This window comes from Lygodium microphyllum, chromosome 2, assembly GCF_053477565.2.
Source record: "Lygodium microphyllum isolate KBCC chromosome 2, Lygodium_microphyllum_v1.1.10, whole genome shotgun sequence".
NCBI classification, from domain to species: Eukaryota; Viridiplantae; Streptophyta; class Polypodiopsida; order Schizaeales; family Lygodiaceae; genus Lygodium; species Lygodium microphyllum.
In genome coordinates, this window is record NC_141136.1 from 17895590 (window position 1) to 17912499 (window position 16910).

Sequence of the window (16910 nt, forward strand, 5' to 3'; positions counted from 1 at the left end):
TCTCGTTGGATCTTTGATCTAGCTTATCTATACTAGGATGGTCATTTCTTTTGTGGTGGCATTACTGTCTTCTTTTATGAAGACTCCTGCTTAGACTCAAAGGAGAGCCGCCTTGTATATGTTGCGCTATTTACAGGGGACTCCATCCTACAAGATCATGTATGGAGTGGAAGCCACTCTCGCTAGATAGAGTGACTCGGATTGGGTAGGTGACGTGGAGCCTAGATACTTCACCACAATAGGCTTTTCTTTCTCCCTTGGATCGGGAGCTATCTCATGTAGTTGTAAGAAGCAACCTATTGTGGCATTATCTTCTACGGAGGTAGAGTATCGAGCACTTCGTTCTATTGCTTAAGAGGCAATTTGGCTCTGCCACTCGTTGGTGGAGATTGGGTTTCCATAGACGGGACCTACTTAGTTGCATGTGGATAACTAGACTGCCTTAGCTCTAGCAAAGAATTTTGTGTTTCATGCTTGCACGAGGCACATAGAGGTTCAACACCATGTTTTACAAGAGGAGATCATGGATGTGGAGTTAGTGGTGGTCTATTGTCCCACGGAGAACACTGCAGCAGGCCTCTTTATGAAGCCCTTGTATTAGGCTTCCATGAGGTCTTTGGGTCTTAAGACACTCCTTGAATTTGAGAGGGATTGTTAGCCTATATTTTTTCAGTTAGTCACCTCGTGGTTGTGAGCTCTGTCAGAGTCCAACAGATACCAAGGAGCTGTGACTGTTTCAGCCTAGTCTAGGTGTGAGCATTTATTTTTCTGTATGTCTAGACTGCGTTCACATTGATACCAACAACATGCATTTCTTTTTCATTGGCTGCTTAGCACGATTTTCCATGCCAAAGTGGGGGCAGCTTTTCTTGATATTTTTGCCATCATTTCTTGGTTTGTGTGCAGTGGTCAGCCTGTTTTATGCTGGTCGATTGCATCATTTTGTGCACTCATACCTTTCTTGTTAGCTCAACAGGCTCCTCATGTGGTTACCATGCCCATGCCTAGTTAGCCCATGCCCACATTCGGATTCACTATGCACACTTCTTGCATGCATGTTGGGCACTCTAGGACCCAGTCCAAAGTGTACTCCATTCCCCCACCCTACCCACCCTATCCATCTTATTTGAGCACTACCACTTTTCTTGCAATGGCCAAGAATATCTTCGCGGATAGGACTTGTTGTAAGGGGTCCAATTTCACCAGTTGGTCGAACTTCATGCAATTAGTACAGGTGTCTTATTGGATTTTTGATCTAGCTTATCTACACTAGGATGGTCATTTCTTTTGTGGTGGCATTACTATCTTCTTTTATGAAGACTCCTACTCAAGAAGCAACCTATTGTTGCATTATCTTCTATGGAGGTGGAGTATCGAGCACTTCGTTCTACTGCTTGTAGTGATGGGAGAGGCACGAAGATCGAGACACTAAGTGTTTGTTGCGCGTGGAGAGACAGACAGAGTGAGAGAGCAAAGTAGAGAGTGTGCACATTTTTAGGTGCAATGACAAGAGTGTACCTTTAGGTTTTTAAATAGATATATATATGTGTAAGTACAAGTGCTAAGGGTGTGTTTACACCTGAGCACATTTAAAGGCACGAGGCCTTTATTCCCAACAACCTTCCACCTAAAGGCAACGTGCCTTAAGAGGAGAAAAGAATTAGCTAAGTCTAGGTATGTACAAAGCTGAAATACATATATCTATCCAACTCCCATCATTTGCTAGCAATGAGCAAACCGCTCTACTGGAAGACCCTTTGTGGGAAGGTCTGTAGGATTATCATCTGTATGCACTTTGACAAGCTCAATGCTCTTGTTGTCAAGTACATCTCTAATGAAGTGGTACTTCATCTGTATGTGCTTTGTCTTTGCATGAAAGACAGGATTCCGTGTGCTAGCATGATAGCACTTTGACTATCACAATGGAGAACAGGTAACTCTGTGATGCCAAGCTCTCCCACCAGACGTGAAAGCCATAAAGCCTCCTTGCATGCCTCATTGGCAGCCACATACTCTGCCTCTGTAGTAGACAATGCAACACACTTTTGTAGCCTGGAGATCCAAGAGACTGCTCCTCCTGTGAAAGTAAACATGTACCCAGAAGTGGACTTTCTGCAGTCCGCATGACCAGCATAGTTTGCATCCGTAAAGCCAACAACAGATGCCTTCTGCTTTCCAAAGCAGATGCACAACTCCTTTGTGCCTTTGAGGTATCTCATAATACCTTTCACTGCATCCCAAGGCTTTTTGCAAGGGTTGCCATGTATCTACTAACCACTCCCACTGCAAAGGCAATGTCAGGACATGTAGGAACCATAACATACATCAAACTGCCAACAGCTGAAGCGTATGGTATCTTGGCCATTTCAGCCTTGTCATCATCAGATGTAGGGCTGTCCTCTGCACTGAGTTTCACATATGGAGGCAATGGAACCCCAATCGTTTCCCCCCCCTCCATATTGAAACGCTGCAAAACCTTGGAGATATACTCCTGCTGAGATAGATAGAGTAAGCCTTTTGATCTATCTTTGAGTATTTGCATGCCAAGAATGTGGTTTGCATCACCAAGATCCTTCATGTCAAAGCTGCAATGAAGACTTTGCTTCAATGAGTCCAAGGCATGAGTATCCCTGCCAGCAATCAGCATGTCATCTACATACAAAACCAAGATAATCAGGCTGCCATCTGCTTCCTTCTTGGTGTATAAGTAGTGATCCACTTGACTTCTATGAAAGCTTGAGACTGCATGAATGTATCAAACTTATGATACCATTCTCTTGGTGCTTGTTTCAGCCCATACAAACTTCTTTTGAGTTTACATACCATCTTTTCTTTCCCTTTTTCAACAAACCCTTCAAGCTGCTATATATATATGTCTTCATGCAGATCACCATGTAAAAATGTAGTTTTTACATCCATCTGTATGAGTTCCATATCCTCAACTGCAACCACGTTCTCAATGTAGTCATCTTGACTATAGGAGAGAAAATCTCATCAGAGTCAATTCCTTGCTCTTGCTTGTACCCCTTTGCAACCAATCTTGCTTTGTACTTTGGTGAGGAACCAGAAGTGACCTTCATCTTGTAAATCCATTTGCATGGAAGTATTTTTTGCCCTTTAGGCAAGTGCACCAAGTCCCAAGTGCCATTTTTCTCAAGAGATTCCATCTCTAACAACATGGCTTTATACCATTTCTTGCTGCCTTGTTTGTCCATTGCTTCCTTGAAGCAAGACGGTTCACCACAGTCGGTCAACATGACATAATCAGCCACATTGTTTGCACCATGAAAAAATCTGTTAGGTCATCTAGTAGCCCTAGACGATTTCCTAACCCAATGGTCATTTTTTGCTGGCTGTTCCTACAAATTTCCATTTTCAACATGCTGTTGTGGCATTTCAGCCTGCAAATCAGCATTACCAGCTTGTTGTCGTGGTTGTTTATGCACATGTAGTGGCTCATTATCATGGGCAATAGCTGGCTGATCATTTCCATCATCATTTTCTGCATTTACAGGTTCATTTGTAGCAGGTATTTGCTGCTGTAGAGCGGGCACATTTTACTGTCCAAAAGGTATTTCTTTCCGGAATATAACCCTATAGACCTCCTCAGTCTTTTCGGGCTGTTTATGCATGCGATCTTCCCGGAAGATAACATCATTGCTGCGTACTACTTTCCTTTTCTTAGGATCCCACAATCTATAGCCCATTTCACCCTCGTCACCATATCCTAGGAAAATGCATTTACAGGACTTTGGCTCAAGTTTGCTGTGTTTTTCTTTACGAATGTGTACAAAAGCCTCGCAGCCAAACACTTTCAGATGAGCATATGAAGATGGCTTGTCCGACCACGCTTCTTGGGGAACTCCCCCCCACAAAGACCCGTTTGGTGATCGATTAATCAAGTGTACGGTTGTCATAACAGCCTTTGCCAAAAAACCATGGGATAATGCAACATGAGACATCATCGTATGGACCTTATCCTGTATGATTCGATTCATACGCTCTACAACTCCATTTTGGAATGGATTATGAGGGGCAGTGAGCTCTCTCTTTATCCCGTTGCTGTCACAAAATGCCTGAAAGGCCTTGGACACATATTCCCCACCATTGTCAGAGCGAAGACACTTAAGTATCTTATCAATCTGATTTTCAACCAATGCCAAGAATTTTTTGAACTTGTCAAGCACTTCATCCTTGCTATGAATAGGATAAACCCATACCTTTCGTGTATCATCGTCGACAAAGGTGACAAAATATTTCTTTCCCCCTAAAGATAATCCTGGCATTTGACATACATCTGAATGAACTAAATCTAGAGGAGAAGATTTTAGCGAAAGAGACTTTTTGTGAGCAGTCTGTGCATGTTTGCCATAAATACAATGATCACATTGCTCAAAATTAGCATAACGAAGACAAGGTAAGTAACCCAAACGAGAAAGCACTTTTCATTCCTGTTTGACTTATGTGTCCCAACCGGCCATGCCACAAAGAAACACTTGGCTGCTCGGTCATGGCAACAACATGGTTACGCACACTAGATACATGAAGTGGATACAAAGTATCACTCTTGCAACCTCTGGCAATAACCCTAGATCCCTTACAGATCTTTCATTTTCCATTACCAAAGGTGGTATGAAAACCATCATCATCTAGCTGCCTTGTGCTAATCAAGCTTTTCTTGAGCTGAGGTACATGTTGTACATGTTGAAATGTGAAGATAGAGCCATGCTGAAACTGCAATTGCACACTGCCAATACCTGCAATGTCACATGCATAGTTGTCCCCAAGATGGACAACACCATATTGACCCCTTGTATAGTCAGAGAACCACTCACTATGAGGGGTGATGTGAAAGGAAGCACCTGAATCAAGAATCCAGGTATGCATGTCATCATCTGTATGTGCAAGTAAAGCATGTGCACCAAAGTGTGAAGAGACAAAGAGTACGCTACTCCCACTATCACTGTCATGAGTGACTACATTCACCTCTTCACTTTTGACATTGCTCTTCTTAGGCTGACTGTTTTTCTTCTCTTCCTTGCTATCATTTGTTTTCTTGCCCTTTCCTTTCTCTTTCTTCCATTTGTAGCAGTCACGTTTAAAGTGACCCTTCTTGCCACAATGATGACATTCAACATCTTTGCCACGTGATTTACTACGTCCCTTGCTATCATATTTGCCTTTCTGCTGTGATCTGCCCCTAGTATGCAAAGCATTGGAAGACCTTTTTTTTTGCAAGTAAAATGTGGTTGATTATATTACTCAAAAGGTTGATTACAACAGAGTGCTCATGCTCAACAGACTAGCTGGAGCTGAAGCAAAGTCACCAGTACATCATGTATACAAGCCTCTTAAGGCGGTCTAGGGGGGATGGGGGCAAGAAGCCATTGGGTGGGGGGGGGGGGGGTATATCGCCAAATGGGCTGCCTGCCTGCATCACAAAGAACAGACCTTGGCTGCCCCAGGTACGCATGAAGTGACCACGGAGCTCCTGACGAGCCCTGGACTCGCCCTGCACCTGATCCCATCGGCCGCGGAGGGAGTGGATGATGGAGATCCAGAGCCCTGCTAAGGTCGCATGTGCTGAAAGTCTCTCTCCGCCGAAAGCCACTTGGCATCGCGCCTTCCAAATATGCCATCCAGTAAGACTCCCTATGATCTCCCATACCTCGGAGCGGTCTGCTGTGGGCTCCAATACTTGGCGGATGGGTAGAGCCTCCAGACCGACCATTGCGTATGCCCCTACCTCGATCATGAATATCGTGTCCTGCATCCCAGCCTCATACAAAAGGTAATGGCCCTGGCTGACTACCTGCCAATAGAAAGCTCCCCATGAGATACACCCAAGGCTGGGCGCTATACATCGAAGGATACGGCATGCTCCTCTCCACACGAGCTGCACCTCCTCACAAGACCAAAGGCAATGCTTTGGGGTTTCCAAAGGCTGCTGTGTGCAGTGCTTACAACCTCCCTCCTTCTGCATCTGGGTAAGCTAGCTCTCCCCGGGCTCTATCGGCTCTCGTATCAGGGGGGCAAGACACTCCGGAGGTATTGCTGGGTCTATCTCTCTTCTCCTCAACTCCACTCCTCTTGGGAAACTTGATACTCGCTGCAGTACCTCCTCGTCCGCCATCCTGTACACCTCCCGCCATGTCCTGATGTAACGAGCCGGGCCGGCCTCCCACCCAGCCCACTGGATGTCGGGGCACTCACCTATCTGTGCCCCTTCCCGATCTTTGACCTAGAGGTTCCAGATCATCGGCTGACGGTCTATTTCCTCCTGGCAACCTAGGGGGCTCTGGATTGGGGCCTTACGGAGGCCTTGCCACATGCTGAGTAGGCTGCGAAGGAAAGGTGATCTGGGGGGGTGATCTGGGCTGATGTGAAGATCCATCTGAGGGAAGGCCTCCACTCACCACCAAGCCTCAGTTTACAATCTTGAAGGCGCTCCTGCAGTAAGACCTTCTAGGTCTGCTCGCTTGGTGTGAGACCTCGGACAACTAGCTTACCCAAGAGAGCCATACTCTGATACTCTGGGTCTATGATCCCAAGCCCTCCCTTTGATCTATGTCGTATGATGGTCGCCCACGCCACCTTGGCCTTGGAGTCCCTGGAGCCATCAGACCCAGACCAAAGGAAATTCCGCACTAGGTGGCGAAGCTGCCCTACGCACGATGAGGAGAAGCACCAACACGAGGCAATATACCAGGCCGTCGCTAGGAGAACCTGGTTAACCACTAGGGTTCGACCGGCTAGTGAGAGGCAAACCGTGCTCCAGTAGGTCAATTTTCTCCGAATACAATTAAGGACATGAAGAAACTGCTAGGCAGGAGTGATGTCGAGTCCCACCTGGAACCCTAGGTATCGGACGTTTTTCCCTCTGCTCACCCATCTTAATCCCAGGTGGACGCCCCACTCCGTGCTGGAGTCCGGGTCTGTGAGGAAACCAACCGACTTTTGCCAATTGATTTTCGCTCCCACTGCAAAGCAGAACATGTCAAGAGCCAGCCTCACTCTTTCCAGCATCAACTCATCGTCCTCTATGTAGAGGCTTGTATCATCTGCGTACTTTGAGTCTAACAACTTAGTCTCCTCTCTCACTGGAAGTCGGAGGTCACGTAATCCGCTCACACGTGACCTGAGGAAGTAAGACATTGCCTCTGCGAAGAGTAGGAACATGTATGGGGCCAGGGGGCAACCCTGTCGAACCGATCTCTCCAACCGAAACTCCTCCCCTTGCCTTCCACCTATGAGAACCCTGCTGGTGGCCGATCTGTACAGGCCGGAGATCCCATGAATCCAAGCGTGGGGGAATCCCAATTTCACCATGGTGCCCTCTAGGAAATCCCAGTCCACCCTGTCATAAGCTTTCTCGAAATCCAAGAGTAGCACTGCCAGGCTCTACCCACTGTGCTGAGCCCACTTTGTCGCCTCAAAGAAGGTAAATACATTGTCTAGGATGCTTCTATCTTGGACAAAGCCTGACTGTGTGTCATGAATGATATCTGGAAGCATGGGGCGTAGTCGCCTACCAATCATCTTTGCCAGTGCCTTATAGGCCATTGACAATAAGGTGATCGGTCTCCAGTGGGATAGCTCCAACCGGTCTCCCCCTTTGGGGAGAAGACTGATAAGGCCTGCCGAGAGACTCCCTGGCATCTGTCCTGAGGTGAAGATCTCCTGGAAAGCCCTCAGTAGGGGATCCTTCACCACTTCCCAGTAGGTAGTGAAGAAGGCCTTAGAGAGGCCATCCTCCCCCGGGCATTTCTGCCCATCCTGTGTATGGAAAGCCTCCTCTAGTTCCTTCTCTGTGAAGGGGGCTAGGAGGGAGTGTCCCATCTCCTCTGTGACGAGGGAGGGATGTGATCCCATACCTACTGCCTACATCTCTATCCTCTACTTGAAGCTGTCTCCTGCTAGAAAAGGCGCGTGTAGTAGTCGTGGCAATCTCCATCACCTCATCTGGGCTAGAACGGGTCCTCCCATGCTGATCCCGAAGGCTGCGTATTTGCACTCCCGCGGTGCAGGGCTGGTGTACCTGGAATAATTCCCTGCACATCGTGTCCCCCTTCCGCGCCCAAAAGGCTGTTGAGGTGCCGAAAGAGAACTCCGAGCACCTGTCCTCTAGGCCGGCAATGGCTGCACGCATGCGCACCTCCTGTACATGGAGGGTGGGATCCCCTCGTGCATCCTGCAATAATCTCTGCGTGGGTGCAAGGTCCCACCAGAGTGTGCTCTCCTCCTCCCAGCACTACTAGCTGGCCTGTATGGCTGCCTCTTGGCAGATTCTGTTTGACTCGGCTAGGACCTCTGCAACCTCCTCTACTATCCGGTCCCTCTTATCCCACTCTCTGGTCCAAATCTGCTCTATCTGTCTCGTCACCTCCTCCCTCCTATAGATCGAGTCAGGGATCCGACATGATTGTGTGTTTAGGGCGGATGCTGGGGGTCAAGTGTCAGGAGAACCGGGAAATGATCGGATAACGTGGTGCCTGCATACTGCTGAATTTTGCCTCCATGAAAGCCTCCCTACTCTTCCACATAAAACCTGTCCAACCACTCCAGTAGGACTCCACCTAGCCGCTTGTATCCCTAGGAGAAGTCCAACGACCTCTCCCTCTTGTGGAAGGTAGGGTCTTTCCAGGCATCACGTGCTCTGACTGCAAGCAAAAAGACCTCCCATGCCTCTTGCTCCTCTCCAACCATGCCTTGATAGTTTGTGCCTCTGCCCTGCTGGTCCTCCAAGGCCTCCAGGTTGTTGAAATCTCCTCCAACAATCCAAGAGTCCATCTCTGGGAGTCCAGCTGCGATCTCCACCTAGAACCTGTTGCGTGCCCTAACCTCCGTAGGGGCATAGACATTGAGGACTCCAATACACGAGTCCCCAATATCCAATCTGATCCATAGAACCCTTCCTGCCACTATCGTCCCGTGGTCTCGTACACAGGTGGTGAGACTCGGGCCAATAGAGGTGCGTACGCCTCCACTCCTGCCGTGGGCACCTATGGCATGCTCCCAGTAAGTGTGCAAGCTGCCCGGAAGTACCTTCCCAACCCGTTGAGCCTGGGTGTGGGTGAGCTTGTGCTCCTGCAGAAGCAGGATGTCGATCCATCTGGCAAGGGCATAATGCAACTCCTGCTGAACAATCAACTTCTTGGAATCACGCGCCCCACTATAGTGGAGACTATTCACATTCCAGGATGCAAGATGTAAGCTCATGGGGAAACCTGTGACTGACCGAATAGGCATTTGTTCGGTGTGGATGCTGCTGATGAGAAGGAGAGACTGTGAGGCATACAAGTGCGCTTTGCCACCGGTCTGGATGGTGAACTCCAGTCCCCCCAATGGTGGCCCTCGGTCGGACCATAGGGGTGATAGATGCTCCAGGTGGTACTATCAATGCATCGATCAGCCATGCTGAGAATCGTGACTTTGTACACTGGTAGAAACGGGCCGTCTGTGCCGGGGGCCACTCGATCACGTCCCTCGGAACTCTCTACTGTGGAGGGGCTTGAAAGATAATGCTCACGTGTGGGATCTTGGCACCAACCCACCAGTTGATGTCCATCATGCAACCTGGCCACTATTGTGCAAACAATGCTAATCCTTCCTCTCCCATCGATTGGGAGATGTGATCCGCCACCTGACTCTTCAACTCCTTCTCAATCTGTGTAGTCGTCCACTCCCCTGAGTGAGAGGACTAGGGAAAAAAGGCGTAGTTTGGTCCATCCGGTGGTGCTAGTAGATGGACTTTGCCCCTCCTTGACTTAGGAACCACGAAGATCCCCACCTCTAGAGGTAGTGGGAACTCTCTGCGCTCTGCAACTCACAGGTAGGACCATGGACCAGTGCGGAAGAACTCTTGTGGAAACAGCTGTGCCCGTCTCGGGAAAGTGTGGCGGGTGGCAGGGGCGGATGAGCTGGTGGTTATGTGGGAGGGGGAAGACTGCTGGTGCACGGAGGAGGTGGGTGTGTGTGGCTGATCACCTCCTGTGGGAAGAGAGGGGGAGGTCTGGGAGGGCTCACCTGACCTAGGTGCGGATCGGGGGGGTGCTTGGTAGGGGGGGTAGTGGGGAGGAAGAGGATCGAGGGATGGTGGTTTGGATGGAGCTGCATGGCGGATGTGGGGGGGGGGGGTTTGAGGGGCCTGTGGGAACTCAGGCGAGGCAGACTGTGGCGCGGGTGGAGAATATGGGGGGTTGTGGTCCTGTCGGGTGGAATGGATAGGGGGGTTGTGGAGTGCTCTGCCAAGAGGGGGTCGCTCGCCCACCAACACCCTGTTGACGAGGTTGGGTCTGAGGAGCTGACTGCTCCTCCCCTTGCCGTCTCCCTCTCTGTCGTCTCTGGACCCGTGTGAAGCCGTTAGCGTCCACTTGCAGACTTGTGGGCAGAGCCGCCTTGGCTCCAAAATGCATACAGATTGCTGCCTGATGCCCAAAATTGTGGCAGCACAGGCATTGCCCTGGCTGCCCAGTCACAATGACCTGCTGCCTAAAGGAGTGCCCGCCTGCCTCAATCTCTAGGAATTGTGGGATATTCTTGACCTCTTTCACTGCCACCCGTACCTTTGGGACACCTGTTGCCATCACTGCATCCGCGAAAGACGCAGAAAGGACAGTGCCGAAGAGCCCTCCAAAGTCTTCCACCAACTAGCGATACTCAATCGCCAGGCCGGGGAAAAGAAGGGTGACCGGGTGCCGAAGAAACCTGTTGTGGAGTGCAAACGCCTCCACAGTAAAGCCACTGTACCAAGGGACCATGAAGCACTGGAAGACTTACTGGATGCATTGTTCTGCTGATTCATTTCTTCCATAAGTAGAGCACTCTTTACATCACCATACAAAAGGATCACATTAGAATTTCTCATAGCAGTCCTGAATGTATTCCAACTCTCTGGTAGAGTGCAAAGCAAGGAAGTAGCCTTAAATTCCTCATCAATCATGAACTTCAAGGCAACCAGCTGGTTGAAAATGGAGTTAAACTCACTCAAGTGAGTAGACATTGCTGTACCCCCTTTCATACGCAAATCCATAAGCTTTTTCAAGCAATACACTTTGCTTGCAGCACTCGTCTGTGCATACAGTTCTTCTAGTGGAGTCCATATAGCATATGCAGAATCCAAACCTTCAATGTTAAACAGCAAGGCATTAGAAATCGATAGCTCGATGGTTGGTTGAGCGTACAAGCTCATTTAATTCATCCCAATCTTCCTATTCCATGTCCACGGGCTTTGCCCCTTTGATTTTGATCGGCTTTGCCTGCTTCTTTTGCAACAGGATATTGTAGCACTGCTTTTGCCAAACTGCAAAGTTACATGCACCTTCAAGCTTCTTTATGTGCATGAGATTACTGCTATCACTGCTGCCAGCCATGATTTTCAGCCCAAATGTGACAAAAAAAATAGCAAATGTAGGCCCAAAACTGTCACCCAAGTGACCAAGGTACAAACAAGTACCAACCAGCAATAAATGACCACATAGAAGCACAGATTTCAGATTTGTAATTAAATTTTCAGAAGCACCGAACCATGTGCTATAGCATTCCACAATTGATTACAGCTGTTCCAAGGGCATATGCATCACATTACATGAGAAATCCCAAATTTTAGTTGCAATTTCTATTGTACATGTACTCACGGGCATAAAATTTGACACACACAATCAAAAGCCCCAAAATTTTTGTGCTCAAAGCATCAACCACACATCTGCATTTTCTCTGTCATGCATAGAACAGGTCAATTTTGCCAAAATAGAGCAATTTCAGCAAAACCCCCAAATTTTACCAAGTGTTGATATCCAAATTGCGTGGAATTAAACTTGCATGTACATAAAATAACCAAATGCTGCACAGATTTTGCCCAAACTGCAAAAGTCCCAAATTTCACGGGGTCCAATGTGCATTAATGTCGAAAAATTGGGTAAATTTCAGCCCAATTTGTGCATGTACATGAAAAGCCCCAAATGTCGGGGACAAAATGTCATAAATTCCTGCGAATTCTGAGACAAATTTGTTTGTCCTGCATCACATTCCCCAAAATTGGGAAAAGCCCCAAATTTTCTGGACCACAATTGCACAAATCTGGCCTTTTGTGCCTGGCATGCGAAATCCTGTCAAGAAAGGGGTGTGGAAGCAGAAAATTTTTTTATTTGAAAAAAAGGCTTTGAAAAAAAAGGTGTGACGGGGTCTATTGACCCTGTGCAGGTCACCAACTACACGTCACTTGCGCCTACCTGCCACGAACCTGTCACGTGATTGCTGCCCGATGGTCACGCTCTGGACCGTTACGCGCCGACTACTGCCCCCGTCAACTGCTGGATGCGCTGTCCGCTGCCTGTCATGGCCTGCCCGTCGTGACCTGTCTCCTCACTGGAGTCTCATGTGGCGCATATTCACAATGCCTACAGCTGTCGACTGTCCTCACTGCCTGCGACCACCCACGATGTCTGTAGTTGGAACTTCATGCAATCAGTACAGGTGTCTCGTTGGATCTTTGATCTAGCTTATCTATACTAGGATGGTCATTTCTTTTGTGGTGGCATTACTGTCTTCTTTTATGAAGACTCCTACTCAGACTCATAGGAGAGCTGCCTTGTGTATGTTGCACTATTTATAGGGGACTCCATCGTACAGGATCATGTATGAAATGGAAGCCACTCTCGCTAGATGGAGTGACTCGGATTGGGTAGGTGATGTGGAGCCTAGATACTCCACCACACTAGGTTTTTCTCTCCCTTGGATCAGGAGCTATCTCATGTAGCAGTAAGAAGCAACCTATTGTGACGTTATCTTCTACGGAGGTAGAGTATCGAGCAATTCGTTCTATTGCTCAAGAGGCAAATTGGCTCCGCCACTCATTGGCGGAGATTGGCTTTCCACAAACGGGACCTACTCAGTTGCTCGTGGATAACTAGAGTGCCTTAGCTCTAACAAATAATTTTGTGTTTTATGCTCGAACGAAGCACATAGAGGTTTAGCACCATGTTTTACAAGAGGAGATTGTGGGTTTTGAGTTAGTGGTGGCCTATTGTCCCACGGAGAACAATGCAATGGACCTCTTTATGAAGCCCTTGTCTTAGGCTTCTATGCTTCATCACATGAGGTCTTTGGGTCTTAAGACACTCCCTGAATTTGAGAGTGATTGTTAGCCTATATTTTTTAAGTCAGTCATCTCTTGGTTGTGAGCTCTGTCAGAGTCCAATAGATACCAAGAAGCTGTGATTGTTTCAACCTAGTCTAGGTGTGTGCATTTCTTTTTCAGTGTGTCTAGAGTGTGTTCACATTGATACCAGCCACATGCATTTCTTTTTCATTGGCCGCTCAGCACGATTTTCCATGCTAGAGTGGGGGCAGCCTGTCCTGATATTTTTGCCATCATTTCTTGGTTTGTGTGCAGTGGTCATCCTGTTTTATGTTGGCGGATTGCATCATTTTATGCACTCAGATCTTTCTTGTTAGCTCAACAGGCTCCTCATGCGGTTGCCATGCCCACATTCGGATTCACTATGCACACTTCTTGCATGCATGCTGGGCACTCTGGGACGTAGTCCCAAGTGTACTCCATTCCCCCACCCTACCCACCCTATCCATCTTATTTGAGCACTACCACTTTTCTTGCAATGGCCAAGAATATCTTCGCGGATAGGACTCGTTGTAAGGGGTCCAATTTCACCAGTTGGTCGAACTTCATGCAATTAGTACAGGTGTCTTATTGGATTTTTGATCTAGCTTATCTACACTAGGATGGTCATTTCTTTTGTGGTGGCATTACTATCTTCTTTTATGAAGACTCCTACTCAGGCTCACAGAAGAGCCGCCTTGTGTATGTTGCACTATTTATAGGGGACTCCATCCTATAGGATCATGTATGGAGTGGAAGCCACTCTCACTAGATGGAGTGACTTGGTTTGGGTAGGTGACGTGGAGCCTAGATACTCCACCACACTAGGTTTTTCTTTCTCCCTTGGATCGGGAGCTATCTCATGTAGTATTAAGATTCTTCTACGGAGGTAGAGTATTGAGCACTTCGTTCTATTGCTCAAGAGGCAATTTGGCTTGTAGCTCCCTCACCCACGTGGTTGGCATCGTGTCACAGTGTGTCGATAGCTCCATCCACCACCCGTGACATAGTCCCTTGTTGTGCCTCCGGTGATCTTGTATATACTTTCTGGCTGTGAATATGACATGATGCCCTCAAGATGGGTCTTGTGCATACTAGTGAGCATGTCGTGATCCGTGTCGCGTTCCATGTCATGTTGGGGTGTCCCGTGACGTGTTGAGAGGTCAAGATGGCAAAGTTGGGGGAGGGGTGTGGTGCTGCTCTGGGGCCTAGACGGGGTCCCGTGCGGGTATCCGAGGGCCGGACCATCACACTTGGTATCAATGGTGGAGATTGGCTTTCCACAAACAGGACCTACTCAGCTGCGTGTGGATAACTAGACTGCCTTAGCTCTAGCAAAGAGTTTTGTGTTTCATGCTTGCATGAAGCACAGAGAGGTTCAGCACCATGTTTTACAGGAGGAGATCCTGGATTCCAAGTTAGTGGCGGCCTATTGTCCCATGGAGAACAATGCAGTGGACCTCTTTGTGAAGCCCTTGTATTAGGATTCTATCCTTCATCACATGAGGTCTTTGGGTCTTAAGACACTCCCTGAATCTAAGAGGGATTGTTAGCCTGTATTTTTCAGTCAGTCACTTCTTGGTTGCGAGCTCTGTCAGAGTCCAACAGATACCAAGGAGCTGTGATTGTTTCAGCCTAGTCTAGGTGTGTGCATTTCTTTTTCAGTGTGTCTAGAGTGTGTTCACATTGATACCAGCCACATGCGTTTCTTTTTCATTGGCTGCTCAGCATCATTTTCCATGCCAGAGTGGGGGCAGCCTGTCCTGATGTTTTTGCCATCATTTCTTGGTTTGTGTGCAGTGGTCAGCCTATTTTATGCTGGCTGATTGCATCATTTTGTGCACTCAGATCTTTCTTGTTTGGAGGTTCAGCGCACTCTGTCTCCAGCATTCTTCCACCACTGGTGCATCGGCGCCATCACTGACACCTTGGGCTGCATTTTTCAGTCCACCATTGTATTCAGTCTTCAATTCAGATTCAGTGCAGATTATCACTTCATTCTGTTCTCTCTTGCTGTCTCTCTTCTCTCTCCATGTTCACGTTTCTCTTCCGTTGTGCACTCTCACACTTCTTTCCTTAGGGGGAAAAGAAAAGGTTGTATTGACTATTGAGGATGTGATGAATATTTGTAGTTTTATGATGTAATTTTTGTCATGCAAGTCATAATTGGGGTTTGGGTGATTTGGCAGTAGCTTACAAAGAAGCTTGAATGATATCCACCTTTTCCCAAGCTTTGTCTGTGGGATAGATTGTGCCCATACCTTTTTAGTTTCGATTCATGAATGGTTTTTACCTGAGCCGTCGATTACAGAGCATGAAAAAGCCTTGTGGTATCATGCAATGGGTTATAGCTGGTGAAAGCATCTCCTCACTGCTGTTTGGATCTCCAGTTGACTATGTTGCCTTTGCATCATTCAGCTTCAATTTTGACATACTATAATGCCTTCGCTTTGCAATCACATTTTGGTGTAGTTCTCAGCTATGTTTGCTAGGCTGTGCATTGTAATCTCATTTGGTTTCAATTTTTTGTATTGCAAAATCTGTCTGGGTGTCACCATTTTGAGATTGTTTCTGATGTAAAGTCGCTGTATTATGATTGTTTATACTCTAAGCTTGTTTCCGAGACTCTGCATGGGAGGCTTTTCACTGCAGATTATAATATGATCTCAGAGACTGTATTCTCCTGGCCATCATTTTGTAGTACTGTTTCACTTGACTTTACAGACTGCATTTGCAAGCAAGGTAGACTTTGGGAAGGAGGAAAGAGAAGCAGAATGGGCTCATGCTAATTTACCACCAGATCTCAAGCATACTTTTGAAAGGAATCACTCAAAAAGAGTGTCACCCATTGTTGAGAGAGCTAAGTGGCGAGCAGAGATCATGAGGTAATTAGTCACTGTTTGGCATGAATAGGCCTAATCTGAATTGATCCTAATGTGAATAACCAAACTTCTGTGCAGATTGCAAGGCCCTTATTACAGCTTGACAGAGTCTACCTTCTGGAAAAACCCTGCTTCTAAAATCATAGAAGAAGTGATTCCCCCACCAGCAGCGTGAATTGCCCTTTCCATATTTGTAATCTCACTACCACATGTCTGGTCTGTAATAATCTAATGATTATTATTTATAAATTGGATATCCTTAGAATCATAAATAATGGCCTTGCTAGGCTAACAATTGCATCCTTCTCTTTCTGTCACTCATGGACATGGAAACTTCAGGGTCACTGCCAAGAATGGTGGTGTGTTTATTTATTTTATTTTACTGTAACATACCTTTCTGCTCTACAGTCTTTGTGCTGTATTGTTTCATATTTACACTGATAAGTTTGCCATTGGCCCTATGATTATATCACATTGGCCTGTTAGGATAGAAATATTTGCTACAATTTTCCCCTAATTATATCAATGCCAATGGGCATTTCCAACATCATCTCTTCTTCACCTTGCTTTGAGTAAACTGTGTCTAACTTGCCAATCAATTGCTGTAACAAGATCAGTTTTATAGTTGTCTTACACAATTATGTTACAGGAAAACAACTACCGGGAAACACTGAGAAAGGACAATGAATGTATTGCATAGCGTTTAGGGGGAGCTTAGGCATTTGAACAAGTGATATTCTTTATATCCATATATTCTGTCATGTATTGTTACGTGTGGATGTGACGAGCCAAGCATAGCTTGGTGGAAAATCAAGGGGTGCGTGTGTCTGTGTGTGTGTGTGTTCTAGTACTTCTACTATACAGGATATCAGGGTCTGACACCAGTTGACTATTGTTTCAACTATCAATAG

General features: G+C 47.0%; 1 protein-coding gene across 5 annotated transcripts in view; it reads left to right on the plus strand.

Annotated features, from left to right (window-relative positions):
* Window positions 1-16530, plus strand: part of LOC148039521 (plasma membrane ATPase-like) — a 113362-nt gene extending 96832 nt beyond the window's left edge. For all 5 annotated transcript variants that reach the window (XM_087691579.1, XM_087691570.1, XM_087691595.1 and 2 more), the window contains 2 exons: window positions 15842-16002; window positions 16078-16530. In XM_087691579.1, the coding sequence (XP_087547705.1) occupies window positions 15842-16002; window positions 16078-16174 (258 nt within the window). In that variant the 3' untranslated portion in view covers window positions 16175-16530. The remainder of the gene's footprint in view (window positions 1-15841; window positions 16003-16077) is intronic.
* Window positions 16531-16910: the final 380 nt, after the last annotated feature.